General features: G+C 37.5%; 1 protein-coding gene and 1 long non-coding RNA gene across 3 annotated transcripts in view; both read left to right on the top strand.

Annotated features, from left to right (window-relative positions):
- Positions 1-10,730, top strand: part of LOC104899168 (uncharacterized) — a 40,823-nt gene extending 30,093 nt beyond the window's left edge. The window contains exons 12-16 of one of the 2 annotated variants that reach the window (XM_010686308.4): positions 4,116-4,209; positions 6,136-6,202; positions 9,440-9,613; positions 10,127-10,249; positions 10,423-10,730. In XM_010686308.4, the coding sequence (XP_010684610.1) occupies positions 4,116-4,209; positions 6,136-6,202; positions 9,440-9,613; positions 10,127-10,249; positions 10,423-10,587 (623 nt within the window). In that variant the 3' untranslated portion in view covers positions 10,588-10,730. Of the gene's footprint in view, positions 1-4,115; positions 4,210-6,104; positions 6,203-9,439; positions 9,614-10,126; positions 10,250-10,422 lie in introns of both variants that reach the window. The other variant, XM_048645328.1, reaches the window with a different exon arrangement.
- A 3,530-nt stretch (positions 10,731-14,260) lies between these two features.
- Positions 14,261-16,780, top strand: LOC130592127 (uncharacterized). The gene is made up of 2 exons (XR_008970314.1): positions 14,261-15,090; positions 16,594-16,780. It is a non-coding gene; the product is annotated as an uncharacterized LOC130592127 (long non-coding RNA).
- The last annotated feature ends 711 nt before the right edge of the window (positions 16,781-17,491 follow it).

The following is a 17,491-nucleotide window of genomic DNA, read 5'->3' as shown; positions in this document are numbered from 1 at the left end:
GACGATGCATTATTTTTCTTCAAAGCCAACGAGGGCGGCTCCTGTGGAATAGTGTGGGACATCCTGGATAGGTTATGCGGTCTTTTAGGTGAGATGGTTAGCTTTGATAAATCCTCACTTGTTTTAAGTAATACTAAGTCCTCTACTAAGCAAATCGTAGAACAAATTGTACAAGTTAAAGATAAGCTAAGTGTTAACTCTTTGGCTCCTAGCCTCCTACCTTGGTTGCCCTATGGATATCGATGGTCACTCCATGGCTAAGTTTTCCCCATTGATCGAAAAATAAAAAGCATACTAGAATCCTACTTCTAATTAACTTAGTTCTTTTGTATAGCTACACATATTTTATCTGTTTACATTCTATCAATGAAAATCTCAAAGGCAATAACCTCAACCTCGTTTCTAACTTCATGTTCCCAATAGTTAGTGAAGGACACGTTTATGGGTCACCCCACTTGAATCTCATCCCAACCATCTTTAAACCTGTTCTCTTTCCCAACTTCTCCGATCCACATGCTCCCAACTTTTGGATTCTTTCTCACACTAAAATTCACTTCTTTAACACAATTTTCTAAACCCAAACTATTTAACTCTTTCCTTTTTAATTTCCTCAACCCACAACATTCCCATTTTACATCAGAAAATTCCAACTCCACCAAAGTTTATTTTAACATCTCATGACAACTTCAAGGTTTGTTTTTTCTTGGCTCCGCCACCACACTAAGTACAAGGACTCACCAATGAGGAGCTGGCGTCAATTTTCAAAAGGCTTAGTCAAGTGCTTCTGAGGCCTCAAATTTAGTGCTCATTAAACAAGGTGGAAGTTTGGACGGTCGGTAATGCTTAAAACTGATAACTTGGGGGGGGGGAGAAGGGGTATTTTAGGTAGTATCTTTATTAGTTAACTTGTGGAATCAGCTAGGTAATTTAAGGAGAACACTCTATACATAGGGATAATTAGAAAGAAAGAGATATGTTGAAAATTGATGAGAAATTGGGTGAGCTTTTAAGAGTTCATTTTGGAGAGAACCAAGTCTCTCACATCTACACATGTCGTAATCTCAGTCTAATAATCTAATCTTCTTCTTCTTCCTCATTTCCAGCCATTATCAAAGCTATGTTAAGTCATATCAACTATTCGAGGAGTGCTTCATAGTTTGAGATCATCTCGTTTATATTGCATTTGCAGCTTCCTTCATGAGGCCTTTTCATTTTAACTTAGGAAGATTCAAGTTTTCTTGCTTGTTTAACACAATTGCAACCTTCTATGATCTTTACGATTTAGAAGGAGTTTTAGATGGAGTAAAGACAATTTAGCCTTCCTTTGCCTTTTACAATACCTTTGACCTTACAAAACCTCCTTAAAGGTCTCGTTTGGTATTGAACTTCATTTACAATGTCATTGTCTCAACAAGCCACAAATCTAGCTTTATGTTCCAACTTTCACCTCTTCATCTAAATTATACTTTCTTCATTTCTTTTTAGTTGACTTATATTTCTAAGTGGGATTTTATTTTCGTCTACGTGCCTTATTTAGTACTCCCTTTGTCCCAGAATACTCTTAACACTTATAAAGGCACGTAATTTTAGATGATAAATTGTTGTTTGGTTATCAATTGCTAGTTTTATTGAAAAGTAGATGTGATAGGAGTTAGTAGCTAGTAAAAATATATTATTTTATTTTAAGGAGAGAATGTGGGCCATGGTTAGAGTTGGTAGGTAATAAGAGTGGTGTTAGTTTATTTGGAGGAAAGAGAGTGTGGGCTAATAGTTAAAAGGTAGAATGATTAAAATAATAGTGGTCATATCCCAATATAGAAGTGTAAAGAGTATTATGAGACAGATATAAAAGGAAAGCGTAAAGAGTATTCTGGGACGGAGGGAGTAGCTTTTCTCACTAGTATGACTTTTCAAGACCCTTAATCAATGAATGTTTTATACTCTTATAACCTTTATCTCTCCTCTCCTTATTTTGTGTGCTAAAATGAATGGCTCATCTAAAATGAATCAAAGGGAAATATAATATATGATGTCTTTCAAATTAAGTCACTTGTTCCCTCAAGCTGATTCCTAAGATGACACAATGTAACAATCTCTCTCAAGGGTTTCTTGAAGTTCTCCCAAAAACGAGTTGAATCTTACGTGGTTTTTTGATTTGAGATCTCAAATTCAGGTATTGAAGAGAAACATATTTGTAAGGTTTAGCATCCCAACTTTGAAGCTATTCTTGTTATCATAACCTGATAGTCAAAGATGTATCTAGCTCTTTCCTTTTCTAATCCAGATATTTCTCCATTTTCCCCACCATCAAACTCGGGTGTATTAAGCCTCTAACCACGACCTTTACAGTTGTCATGTCGAAGTTCTAGGCACATCCTTATCACTTTCATGATCACAAGGTCTTGTAAGCCTGGAAAACCTTTGTCATGTACTCCATTATCATGGACAGTTTTACAAATAAATTGACAATAGCCGGTAACTCGACCCAAACTTGACAAAATGGACAGTTTTACAAATAAATTGACAATATGCCACAAACGAAACTGACCCAAACCTCTCCAACAAGGTGTAAGTTTAGGCTGTTTTAGATAGGATTTGTAAGCTCCATATATCTAGTTACACATCTTTCTCATTGCTTATGAGGCAAGGTTGTTTTTCCTTGTCTGTTTGACTTTGAGTTGTATATTAATCCTCGAAGGAATTGGATGCGCCTAATTATTGGGCTTCATAAGTTAACTCTAATCAATACCTTGTTGCCTTCATGTAGCTAGCCTTACATAGTTACACGTGATTAAGGCTAAAGCAACACTTTTAAGTTGTAAGTTTGTAACATGGTTTTCAGCTTTTTTGACTAATGTAATTCAGATTATGTCTAAATTGGTATCTTTTTGAGTCAATCCTATGTTCAACCTTTGATCTTAGGTACTTAAAAGGAACTTCTCTAATCATCTTAATCAGTTTATGGGGCCTTGTCTAGCATATCTTAGTGAGTGCACCTCAAGTTCATCCGGTAAAGAAACCTCCCCCCCCCCCCCCCACACCCCTTAATGTTATGAAGTCAATTTGCTTTTGTATTTTAATGAGGACAAAAGCACGCGTACATAACTTGATCAAAGGATATATTGAACAAATAAAATTTAAACACGTTAATAAGGATGTACCCTTTATTCTAAAGATAACTTCAATTACCTATTAGTCAAACTCAATCTTATTCTCCTTCCACTATAAATTACGTGAAGCAGATAGATGCATCAAAAATCTTTATTATCATCACCATCGCGTGGCCTATAAGATGATTGGGTGAAACAAATCACCCATGAGTAATTTGCGAATGTCGGAAGTAAGATGCCACCATTTATAGTCTTAACAAGTTAGTGTCTTGTTTACAATATCAATTCATAGAAATCGACTATAAACATATTCATTAGAGGAAGACAAAAAGAAATGAAAGATATGCCATGATAAGCTAACGTGAAAGTGGATGAGGGACCTCCTAAGGTGTGTGCACCGGTGACAATAACTAGCGAAGCTTCATGGTAGCTGGCCTAGCGGCCCATTGACAAGTTTGATCCTATTCTTCTTTGACCGATCTATTCTCGAAAATTGCCTTTTTGATTCTTCCTAGTCTTTTTTTGTTTTACTTTGTAAACCATAAATCTACTTGAACTATGGCAAGAGGAAGGAGATTGGGCCATGTGAAAGGAGAAGGGATGGTGCCGAGAAATGGGAGGGGAGGAAAAGTCTTATAGGGGATTGGTGTTAGAAAAGGGGAAGAGGAATAGGTGCGATGCTAGTTTCAAGTTTGGTGGTTAGGAAACTCTATTATTCTAAGAAAATAAAATTCCCATAGAAATATCAAACAAATCAAATAAATTTAGACGATTGTCAATTGTGCCCCCTCTATTTTCAAATTTATGATACTTACCAAGTCCAAGCATTGTAATGCTTTCACTAATTCCTAAACCAGCCTAGTTAGGGATTTCATAAAGTACCTATTGCTTTTGCAATTTTCTACATTATGGTAGAGGTGTAATTTCTTTCTTAATGCTTTGTGAAATTATGGTTTGTTATATTAATGCATGTGACTAACTTGATGGTCATGTATCTCTATGCAGGCCCTAGTGATGCACCTCTGGCACCTACTTCTTTTGAGGCTTTTGTAAAAGTCCCCAAATATTTACGCCCGCACACTCAAATTTACTGTACAAGGTATATAAATTCTCTAGGCCTTTGTGTTAGCCATGATAAAAGAGGTGACTGACTTAAGACTATATTTGTTGCTACGGGTTGGGACATTATATTGTTTCTAACTATAATAGCAGATCATGGCCTTCTAATTTTGCAATTGTGCATGTTTCACATTGTTCCCCCCCCCCCCCTATTTGAGCTATAAATGATAACAACATTAAGATTGTGCTCTCTTGAGTGGAGAGTGGGCATATGACAAGTAAATGATATATATATTCTAAAGAAAAAAAAATAGGGAAAAGGCTTTTTTGAGACAGACTTATGAGAAAAGCAATTTCTTTGAGGATGGAAATAGGCAGAGGGTAGAAGTTGTAGTAAACAATTTGCAGCTAGAATATAGTAAAAACAAAAGTTCAGAATGAATTTTAGATCTGCTGAAAGTGATGAATTGAATTTACATCGAGTTTCTTAGCTCTTTCAACCCCTTTTCCTAATGTACTTAAATACTACCTTTGTCCTGTAATACATGTAGCACTTGCAATTTCATGGTCTACAATTGAATACTTTGACTATTGATATCTTCAATTAGGTATTAGTAAATCTTATGAAGATTTGATATTTAAAAATTAACCTTGAGATGTGCATCATCCAAGGCACATTAGCATGGTGTACTCCTCCTCTTCGAACCAGGGTTTGTTTGCCTTCGGCATCCCCCTTCTACTGGGGCATGGCCAGCTCGCATAGGTAACGACTTCACCGCCGTATGGCTGACCGACGATTACTAGCGATTCCGGCTTCATGCAGGCGAGTTGCAACCTGCAATCTGAACTGAGGACGGGTTTTTGAGATTTCGAGTAAGTGTTTACATAATCTTCTTCTGTCTAAAGAAATGATTCATCGAAATAATGAGTCAACATTGATATGGACACATCTTGGATCGCCAAATGTTCGGCAGTTCTTCTATTCAATCCTTTTCCTTCTTCTATTCAATCCTTTTCCTTCCTCTTGTTGCTGGATATCTCGTTCGTACACATCTTCTCTTTGTTTTTCGAGCCTCTAGTGATTTACAGAGTTCGAAAAGGTCCAATTTTGGATGATTCCATCATACATGATTGAGTTACGAAAACTTCTGGATAGGTATCCTACCTCGGAATCGATTCTTCTGGTTAAAGAATCTCTTTTTGGTTGCTTTGGAACAATTAGGAGATTCCCTAGAAGAAATATGGGGTTCTGCTTTTGACGACAACATGCTAGTGGGTGGTAGTTCCATTTATGGGTTCAAATCAATACGTTCTAAGAAAAAAGATTTGAATATTAATCTCATCGATCTCATCGATCTCATCGAGCCCATCGATCTCATAAGTATCATACCAAATCCCATCAATCGAATCACTTTTTCGAGAAATACGAGACATCTAAGTCATACAAGTAAAGAGATCTATTCATTGATAAGAAAAAGAAAAAGGGTAAACGGCGATTGGATTGATGACTTTGATATGAATCTATCAAGATTCAACATGACTATTTTTTTTGCCTACCGTGGTCAAATATAAAGTTTGACCATGAAATAGTAAGTGTGGCATAAATTATGGAATGGAGGAAGTATATCATATGTACTCATCAAGATAGTGTCATGGATGTAACTTGCTAGTCGTTTAGGTGACGAACATGCAGGTACAACTAATGTTCCTTCCAAAGACTACGGTTTTTGGATAATTGAAAATCTACGTCCCTTGGTCCATATAGTTGTAAATGCTTGGTTTAGATATATTGAGTCGATAATTTAGAATAAGTTTAGATCCTTCCTCTGGCACTCCCTTGAAGTATATGAAGCATGAACATTTCTTATAGTTATTTGCATGTGTTTTTTCAATCACTGTTGAACATTAGGGTATATTATGTCCTTTACTTTCCAGCTGTTCAGGTTATCTGTATTTCCTTTTACAGCGAATGGGTACTGGGTAATCGAGAGGATTTGGTGAAGGACATTGTTACAGAATTAGAGAAGGACGAGGTAATAATTGGTTTGTTCTTTGTTTCATCGATTCTGCAATGTGCTCATTCTGTTTGATAATTTGAATGTTCCTGCTTCCTTTACATTCCATGACCTTGTTCTGACTGCCAGGAGCCTGTTTACTAGCTTACCTGAGCTTGCTACTGCTGTTTATCTGGCAAATTCAATTAATTTGTATCTGTGAAGTCATGATAAATTTTATGGAAGTTGGGTGGAGTGGTGCTCAATTTCATTAAGAGTCCTATTTTAGTGTTAATGGAAATGATTAAATACTAGCTTAAATAATTACATGCAAACCTGGAAAGCTAGAGCTATTCTTGTGCTCGTTTTATATCGTCTTTTATCTGGAGTTGGTGAAAATAATATTGAGCTTGCATTCTGCAACCGGATGTTTGAAACGGAAGGCCTTTGAGCGAACGCTTCTCACGCTCATTGAATCTGGCGATAGCAGCAGTAACTCGAAGACGCTTTTTGCAGAATTCGATTAATTTTTGCGGGTTTATCTGTATGCTTTGTTTGCTTTCCAACCGTTCTGGAGGCAGCGAAAGGAGAAAGCTTCCTCTGTCCTAACATTGGACACATAGCCTAAGCAGAAGTCAGATGATGATTGTGGTAATTTTAGTTTCCTTTTCTTTTAGGAAGGTTGATATTACCATGAGTTGTCATTATAAGTGGCCCTAGTCGCGGAGCTACTTTATCATGAAATCGGGTGGATCTTTTCTTTCTCTTACTTCAGTTATTCACCAGAAATTTAGGAACTTAATATTTGCTGCATTAATTAGTCTGCAATATCTTTGTATGGGTATGAGCAAATTTGTTGTCTAGAAAATTTTTCAGGCATTTATGAGCCTGCCAGTGGAGTTTGAGAATGTCAGTTTTCCTGGTTGTGCCATACCTTGTTGGTTATCAGTCAGTTCTCTCTTTGTTGTGGTTCATTTTCGTTTCCATAACCTGCTGCTGGTAGTCATGTTTTATGGCTTTTAGCTAAGGGCACTGTTGGCCTGTAACCTACCTTTTGTGCTTTTCACACTTTTACTTCTTATTGCTTGCTAGGTGTTTTCAGTTTCTGATAAGGTATGATAGGTGCTCAATGGTATTAGAAAGTTAAAGAGAATTTAATAGGTAGATGAAATGAGAAGTGAGAACAGAACAAGGGCATATGCCTTGCCCTTGGGAGAAGGAAATATATATAGGGGGCTGTTATTGTGATTTTATTATTACAAATGTATCTCCACGTGTATTGAATTCTGTTCTTTCTTCCTTCTAAGGCTCTGTTTCTCTTCAACTGACTTATGGTGATTTGGTCTGAATTAATTGAAGTCTTGTCTGGTTTGAACGTGTGTTGTCTGGTCTCCAGTTCTGACTGAACTTTGGCCATGTTTTAACATAATAAGGAAAAGCATTACGGTGTTATATCTTAAGATTCTTCTCAACGTATATTTTTTGAAAATCCTTATCTTAATCAATTACGGTGTTAAATATTGTGGTCGGTTTTTTTTTGTAATGTGGTGAGATTAAGGGGGCGTTTGGTTTGGGGGAAACTGGAAAGGGAAAGGGAATAGAACCTCTTGATTCCCTTTTATGTTGTTTGTTTTGGGGGTTTCTCCCCCCCCCCCCCTCCTTTCCCCTCCTTACCCCAAATCCCTCTAATTTGATTACCCACACCCCAAGGTTTCACATTCCCTTTTTTTGACTCACCATAGACCACCTCCTTGACCATCCAACCACCACCACCAAACCATCACAACCTAACCCAATCATTACCACCACTAACCGGCCACCACCCAACCGCCACCATCCAACTACTTCCTTGACCACCCACCCGCCAGCAACCCTAACCCAACTACCACTATCTAACAACCCTAACCCACCCGCCGGAAACCCTAACCCAACCACCACCATCTGACCACCCAACCACCGCAACCCTAACCCAACCGCCGAAACCTAAAGAGATGGCGATGATGACGCGACGCAGGGGAGGGGGAGCGAGAGGACGCGACGCAGAGGAGAGGGTGGTGAGCGGCGGGAAGAGAAGGGGGAGGTGCGGCGGCTCGCGACGCTACTGGGTGGGGAGAGGGTGGCGGCGGCACTACAAGGGAGGAGGAACTGGTGGTGCTATGGTGGAAGAGAGGTAGGAGGAAGAAAAAGAATTTGTACCAACCAAACAACACTTAACATCTAAGGGTTTTGCTTTCCTTTCCCTCTCTACCCCTTTCTTGATTCCATTCCCTTTACCCCATGACAACCAAACGCCCCCTAAGTAGTAAGTTCCTACATTAGGTGATCATATAGTCTGGGTGCAGTGAAGTGATGTGATTACGGGTGTGGAATCTGCTTAGCTTCCCTAGATCTTCACTCGACCAAAGTTCACTAAGGGTTCTAACTCTAATACTATGGCTTCTTTCACCAAAGATTCGAATTAGGAAGGTTTTTAGATGATTTAATTTAGCTTCACTCACTAAACAATTTACTTAAGCTTAATCTAAACTTCACTCGTTTAAATCAAGGATCTTGTGTCCAAGGTTCACTCCCTAAAAACAATAATAATTCTGGAAAAATACGTCCAAAATCAACAATAAACTTACGTTTAACTTTTAATCAAAAACAACTATATTTTTAATGAATTACACACATACAATATATAGTAATTAAAAGAAACCTAATTGTACAAGAACTAAGAAAGATAGAAATCACCAAACTTAATCCTAATCCTACTAGATATGAATTACACGCCTAACTAGATAGAATCAGCAACAATAATCCTAATTACAATCCAACTTTAAGCATATAATAATCCTAATAGAACTAGAAACCTAACGAGCTCAAAACAAGTAAAACCTCTCCCAAGCAGGAAAGCAAAACCTTGTAAGCAAAGACTTCTACTACCAATAGACTTCTAACTATAATTCTACTCCAATAAGGAATCCTAATCCACCTAGGATTTGGACTTCTAACTCAATTAGAATTATGAACAAACTAAACTTTAATACTCCTAACAGAACTAGGAGTTCTAATCCTACTAGGATTAGGATTTCAAGAGTCCTAAAACAAACAAACTCTTAACAAACTAAGAATTAAAACACCTAAATTACATAGAATTCTAACAGAATTAGAATACTACAGAATTAACACTTCTCATACACATCATGAAGACTTCAACTATGACTTTGTTCTCAATGACATTATGATAATAATCAGATTATACCAGCTGAAATAATTAAATCTGCTTGTGTGTAGGAGTGGTGGACATATGTTTGCATGGGACCATCTGATCCTCACCCTAACTGGCACTTAGGGATGAGAGGTACACAACATCGTGCAGTTATGTGGCGCATATGGAAAGAAGGTGGAACTGGTTTTCTCTACTGGGGAGCTAATTGCTATGAAAAGGCCACAGTTCCCAGTGCCGAGGTAGACTACTTTATACATATCTGTTAGTTACCGTTTCTTGTTGGAATTAAAGTTATGCATGAAATGGTTCTGCACAATAATATAAAATGACCTATTGGTGGTGCATGTGGAAGGTGGAACCGAAGTCCTTGATTGGGGAGCTTATTGCTGAGAAAAGTCACAGTTCCCAGTCCATAGATAGAATTCCCTCGACACATTCTTCTGTTACATTATAATATATTTGGAAATTGGGAATATTGGCCTTGGCTTTGCTTTAGGGCCTACTGTCTTTCCACTCTACAGATAATTTGCAGTTGAAGAAACTCAACCGATTCTTAGTAACCTATGTTGAATTGCTGAAATGTGGTGAGATAAGTACAAACCAAATGAAATATGATGAAACCATATTTGTGGATACTGGGCTATCTGAGTTGAAAATACAGCTAGTATTTTTTCCCCTAAGTGGAAAAGCAATGCGATGCCTGTGCATATAATGTTGTTGCTATATGGTTTAATCTTGCATAAATTGGGCAGGTACGATTTCGGCGTGGCCTTCCTCCTGGAGATGGTGTTCTCTATTACCCTGGCGAAGTGTTCTCATCTTGTCAAGAGCCTGTGGCTTCATTAAGATTAGAGCGCCTTTTGAGTGGCTTACAGGTAATTTTAGAAATTACATTTGAAATAAGGTCCGATGATTACTTCATCAGTCTTCCGGCATTGGAACCCCAAAAGAAATAGAAAGAAATTGGAAAAAAAAAAATCATTTTCTTTTGTCAGGGGTAGGCTGTTTGTAATATTTCTTTGGTTCTGACTTGTTTAGACTTGTGCAGGACATCGAGTACCTAAGGCTTTACACCTCCCGGTATGGAAGGGATGAGAGCATTGCTTTACTGGAAAGAACTGGAGTTTATGTGGGTCCTGAGCGTTATACATTCGAGCATGTTCCTATAGATATGATGCGTGGGGAGATATACAACAAGTGCAGATCATTTTAACTAATCTTTGTTCATTATTAACTTTTTATATTAGATGTTAATATTCCCAGCTTTAAACTGCTTTTAAATGTAGGCAGTTGTGTTGCACGTTTGGCACTTTTTTAGTGCATATAATGCCTAATACACCTAGCTAATTTGTTCGAGTTCTGGAAGGAATGCAAGTTTTTCTATACGTAGTAATCTTGATTTTGCTGTCTGTATGACTTTATTATTCAGAATTTATGAGTGGTTTTGCTATGTTATGAAATTAAAAAGTAATGACCTGTTCCTCACGTAGCAAGTTATGATCTTTGTACATATGAATTCGGTAGAAGTAAATAATGCTTTCCTCTTTCGGTTATATATAGGATTCTGAAAGACTTCATAGCTGCAAGCTTAACTAATTTTGAATTTTTTATGCATCTTTGGTGTTTAGTTTAACTAGTGGGAAACCAAAGACTCTAAATTGTTTGATTGCGAGGGATTAAACTTTTTGCTTCATTGGAAGTGGTTTTTCACCTCTACAATTTACCTATCTAATCCAATTATGATATCATATGATTGAAAATTCTATTGTGCTCCTAGGAGCATGCACCTGGGAATATTTATAGTAAATTTGGGTGTGCCATGCTCATGGTACACCCAAGGCTATTTTCGTCAAATGAGCAAAATGGGCAAATGAGCAAAATGGACAAATGAGCAAATGAACAAAATGAACAAATGATCAAATGAGCAAATGAGTAAAATGAGCCAATGAGCAAGTATTTTTACTCATTTAAGAAAATGAGCAAACACTTTTACCCAAATGAGCAATATTTGTCATTTGCTCATCATCATCTTCCTCATTTTCAGATCTGAAAATTTCTTTTTTTTTTGTTTTTTTTTATTTTGCGAATTTTAAATCTCCATTGTTGGAAGATTTGGAAGGAGGAGAGAGAAGAATTGAACCAACAACAACCGAACAACAACAACAACAACAAATTAATTGAACAAATGAGCAACGATTAAAACAACAACAACAACAACAACAACAACAGAACAAATGTGCAACAATAATGGCGTCAGAAAACCCTAAACCCCCAATCATCATGAGAAATTTCTTAAAATTAAGAAAATGGCGAAAAAAATTGGGGAAAAATCATGAGAGAGAAAACGAAGAAGAAGCAGGAGAAGGAGTGAAGGTACTGCAATGAAAATAAAAAGTCGAAAAAACTCGCGTCACCATTAATGAACAATACTGAAACTGGAGAGCAGATGAAATGGAGGAGAGAGAAAGAGATTGATGCGTTGATGATGATGATTAATACGAATTGTGGTGATAATCAGCCTCATGTTTCAAGGTTTCATGGAGATTCAGATGAATAAATGGAGGAAGAAGATTATGATAGTGGTGAAAGTTGCCAGAAAGAACAAATTAGGAAACTAAAGTTTTAATTAATTACGAAAATGCCCCTGGGTGTACCATGCTCATGGTACACCCGGGTGTACCATGAGTGGACTCGCATGCACCTAGTATATTTGTTCCATTTTCGATAAATAAATGTTCTATTTCAACAAATCTTCATTTAAGCATATTTTTCAGCAAAAAAATATGTTCTATTTTCCATTAAAACTGTTCTATTTTTAATGTACAAAGGTTTGGCGGGGATGGGGATTAAAATCCTACCCGCAATGGGTGGTGGAGCAGGTATGGATTTTATGCCATTCTCGCCCGCCCCGCCTCACCCCTCTCGCCTCACATATATATGATTAAAATTCTATTGATATACTTATATTATTAATAATTTTATCTTGCAAAATATAAATATGTGGGTTTGACGTAGGTACGAAGTGGGTGCGGATACCCATGTGGGTGGTGGGGTGGGGATGAAGTGGGTACGACGCGGGTATGAAGTGGGTGTGGGTACCCATGCGGGTGAGGGGGGATGGGTCTGGAATCCCCCCCCCCAGTGGGTGGTTGGGGATTGGAATTTTATGTGGGTCCGGGTGTGGAGGTACCATCCTCTGCACCTGCGTCGCACAATTGCCATCCCTACTAAAGAAACTCTACCCATTTAGCATGTCTATGATTTAGTTTTTGTTGTTCATGGATGTACTTCAAGGCTTCATGATTAGAATGAAGAATGAAAGGTTTTGGTCTCAAGTAATGTGACCAACGATCCAAGGCACGAAAAATAGCATAGAATTCTCTATCGTAGTTAGAGTAGTTGAGCTTAGTACCACTCAATTTCTCACTAAAGTAAGAAATGGGATGTTTCTCAATTGCAAGAGAACCGCACCAATACCTACACCACTTGCATCACACTCCACTTCAAATAACTTGTGGAAATCTGGAAGTGCTAAAACAGGAGCACAACAAAGCGTACCTTTGACATCTTCGAAAGCTTGTTGTGCTAAGGAAGTCCAATTAAACTCTCTTTTCTTCAACAACTCTGTAATAAGTTCCATGATAGAGGAGAAGTTTTGAATAAACCTCCTATAGAATGAGGTCAATTAGTGGAGACATTCTTGGGTGCTATCCAAGAAGAAATAGCCTTCACCTTTATCAGGATCCACATGACTCCTTCTTTTGAAACAATATATCCCAAAAATGCCACTCTGGATACTAGAAACTCACATTTCTCCAACTTACCATATAGTTGTTACTCTCTCAGCTTTGCAAACAAGCTACGCAAATGCAACAAATGATCTTCGACAATTTAACTATAGATGAGAATGTCATCCAAGCAAACAATCACAAATTTGTCAAGAAACGGACGAAGTACCTCATTCATCAACCTCATGAACAAGCTTGGTGAATTACATAGACCAAAGGGCATCATCATCCACTCATACAATCCTTGCTTGGTTTTAAATGTTGTCTTCCACTCAACACCTTCTCTAATCCTCCTTTGATGGTATCCACTTCGAAGATCAATCTTAGAAAAGACTAAGGCTCCATGTAGTTCGTCCAACATGTCCTCCAACCTTGGCATAGGAACCTATACTTGACTGTGATGTTGTTCACTGCCCTACTATTAATGCACATCCTCCATGTACCATTTTTCTTAGGAACTAACAAAACTGGCACCGCACCTGGACTCATGCTCTCCCTTACATACCCTTTTTCAATCAAGTCTTCTATTTGGCATTGCAACTCCCTTGATGCCACTAGATCACATCTATAAGCAGGCTTATTTGGCAATGGAACGCAAGGTACAAGATATATGGCATGCTCTATGGCTCTCAAGGGTGATAGTCCTTGTGGTAGTTCCTATGGGAAAACGTCTTCAAACTCCTTCATCAAGGCTTCTAGCTTCGCATTTCTAGGAGTCTTGACATTTGTAGCAACATGTCTTACAATCAAAGCATAAGCACAACCTTCTTCCTCTACTTCTTGTTCGAACTCTCTTGATGAAAGGAAGTAACTTGGTGTCTATGTGTTTGTTTTGGTGCCACTGAATGAAGAGATATATGGTGTAAACGTACCCTTTTGGAGCCAACCATGTAATATCCTAAAAATTTTAAGCGTGTTTAAGTTAAATAATTAATTTAATGAGTAGTCAAAATATGTTTTATTTTATCGTTTCACTAACTAAGCAATGTATAATAAAACGAATATAGAATTTACAAAATAAAATTTACCAACTTAAATTGTGTTTATAACTAAGTGACAATAATTTATATTTTATGATCTCATGAGTTAAATAAGAAGATTAATTTTTTTGTTGTTAATTCACTAAAGCAAAAAAATACCCAAGTTCCACCAAAATCTTACAAAGCCACGTTTAGAGTGAAAGAGTGGAGCAAATTTTCTGATTTTGGTTACAAAATAAAAAGGGAAAATGAGAAAAAGTTCCATGGTCAATACTCCATTAATGTTGCCTTCTTCCTCACGCTTCCATGGCCATTTGGCACACATGCCATCACACTCCCTTCTTCTTCCTCAGTCAAAAATCCTGCCACCAATCCATCAGCTTAGCTTCTTCAAACCAAAAATTCAGAATTTTTACTTCAATTATCTCCCTCCCAACCACTGATTTTGTATTCTTGATTTCATTATAAATAGCCATGAAAATCTCTCACCAAGAACACCATTAAAAACAATCTTCATCCTCTCTTCTTTTACTAATCAGAATTTCAGTCAACAACTCGCCGGAAAACATGACCCAAAGAAACCCAAAAAGAAAACCTCAATTCTCTCTCTCCTCTATTTCGGGATTTCAAACACCACCACCACCACCGGCTGCCGCCGACTCGCGCGACACCTGCGCCACGCTCAGTCGTGCGCCCCCCACCTCGGCGTCGCTCGCCGGCCACCTGCGCGACTCGTCGGAGATCCGACAGCTAGCAGCCTCGCTCTCTCTCCTCCTCGCACTCTTCTTCTTTGCGCGACGCTGCAACCACGCCATCGACGCCCGACGCCAGCAACGTCCCGTCGCCGCTCCACAGTCCTCGCCGCTGCTCGTCGTCGCTGCCATTCGCCAAAATCGTCCCGCCAAAATTATCGTTTCCTTCCCTGCTCTTAGTAGCAGTCTAGCAGAGGTAATGACCAACTTTTTAAAATTCTGATTTCTTAAAGTTTAATAATTCAAGCCCAAGTTTCATTTCCTTGTTAGTATATACTAGTTTGGGCCTAGGAGACTACAATAGAACATAAAGTTAGGTTTTATAATTCTGATTTATTATTGTTGTTGGGCTCAATAATGAACTGGCCTTGTTAGGTTTATATTCATGGACTGAAGTAGTTTGTTTAAATTAAACCACTTAGCTTATTTCCTAAAAACTATGTTTGGGTTATATTTCAAGACTTCTAAACTAGTTGAGTTGTTAAAACTAATTCAATGAGCTTGTAATATATAATTTGAGTTTAAGTTATGATTTCTCCACTAATACTTAAGTTCACTTATAATAACTAGTTCGTTTGTTTTATTAGTTTTAAGTAACTAAATAATATTATAATAATATTAATGGTTCTATTATAGCTTTAAACTTAATTAATTTACTAATGGACGACTAACTAATGATTAACTATGAACTAGAATAATAATATACTTTCGAATGGTTATAATATGTAATAGTATAACTTTAATGTTTCGATATTACTAAAAGTATAACTAAATGAGTTATTCCACCTAATTAGTTAGTAAAGAATCACCTTAATTAAGAAGTTATTAATGACTAAGATAATAACAACCTTTAATGAGACCTTTTCGACATTATAATGAACGTTATGACCTTAATAAGCGCTAGCTAATATTTAGACTTAATAGCTAAATAACGAAACGTTCATTAATAACACTATTCTTGAATAGATTAAAGAGGATAAAGGATATTACAAGCCTCCCCCAGCTATCAAGGTTGTTAAGTAGGAATTCAAGTAATGTCTACTGCTAACACCCGCATTCCCCTTCGAAGTATGTTTTATGATCATGATTAATATTATGTTTTATATATGGATTGCGAGAAATGAAATGTTTTATGATGGTTATGATGATACAATGCTATGAAATGATGATGATGATGATGATGATGTTATGATGAAATGAAAAGAATATAATTATTCATGATGACGATGATGATGATATGCTTAAAATAAATGAAACATGATAAATTCAAGAGAAAGACGGTTCTTGGCAAGTATCCTGTTATCCTGGGTCGTGCACGTACCTCCCGGCCGGTTAATCACCTCCCGTTTAGTGAGGGCTATTGTCCTCGGGTGGCCCGCGCATTCTATATTCTGGGCATTAACGCCACCTCCCGTTTAGTGAGGGCTTTTATCCTCGGGTGGCTGCCTCCCGTTTACGATGTTACAATGTTCTGGGGAGACTTCCCTTCTGTTGTACGAGCTAAGTTACCAAATAATATGAATTATGATGGGGAAACATGATAAAGAAGATAATGTACCATGATATGACATGTTTTTGTGAAATAGTTTTACTTATTCTCTCATCCCTGTTTTTATATAAAATGATGTGAAATGAATATACGATGTTAGAGTAGTATGTTACTGAGTCTCGGCTTACGACGTTTTGTTTTATGTTTTAGGTACCGATGGTGATGACGGGATGGCATAGCAGTGAGGATTTATTTAATATCTAGACATATGCAGACTCTCATGGTTTTAGTTTGAGTTAATGTTAAACTCTGATTAGTAATTAAGTTTCTATTAATCAAGACTAATGTTGGATCCATTTTATATTCCATATTTATAATATGTTTAAATTTATGAGTTTATGTTGCCTTTTATTTTCCTTATGGAAAGTATGGCGGTAACGCGCCGACTATCTAGGTTTCGCTGCTAATAATCGATTAAATAACTTAATGACACTTTATTAGAGGTCGGGGCGTTACAAACCAACACAAAATACACATTAGACTCCCCTTCAAAGACGACCTTCTTATCAAACTACCATGGTCTTCCAAGCAAGAGATGACATGCACTCATAGGTGACACATCACACCATAATTCATCCTTGTAACCCCCTATGGAAAATGCAATCAAGGCTTGTTTCTTGACTCTCATGATAGTGCTAATATCCAACCAACTGAGCTTGTATGGTCTAGGGTGTGTTCTTGTAGCTTAAATTAAACTTTGACACTACTTCAGCTGCAATAACATTAGTGCAAGAGGCATTCTCTATAATTACATTGCACGTGTGTTCACCTACCTTGCATCTAGTGTGGAAGAGATTTTCTCTTTGCTCTATGCTAGGTGTGTGGTCTACATGTAATGTGCGCCTTATGACATCAACTAGTTTCGAATCATCCTCTGAAAAAGCATCATCTTCTTCTTCTTCTTCCTCTCCATGGTTTTGCTCTTCATCTGGAATGAGCTCATACACGCTCTCCTCTTCTTACAAAGCTAGGTATTGCCGCATGGTGAGTGCTCTTTTGTTAGGACAATTGCTTGCTATGTGCCCCCTTCCTTGACACTTGAAACATT

Source organism: Beta vulgaris, chromosome 1, assembly GCF_026745355.1.
Source record: "Beta vulgaris subsp. vulgaris cultivar EL10 chromosome 1, EL10.2, whole genome shotgun sequence".
In the NCBI taxonomy this organism is placed as follows: Eukaryota; Viridiplantae; Streptophyta; class Magnoliopsida; order Caryophyllales; family Amaranthaceae; genus Beta; species Beta vulgaris.
The sequence above is the reverse complement of the archived record's forward strand: the minus strand, read 5'-3'. Positions and strand labels throughout refer to the sequence as shown.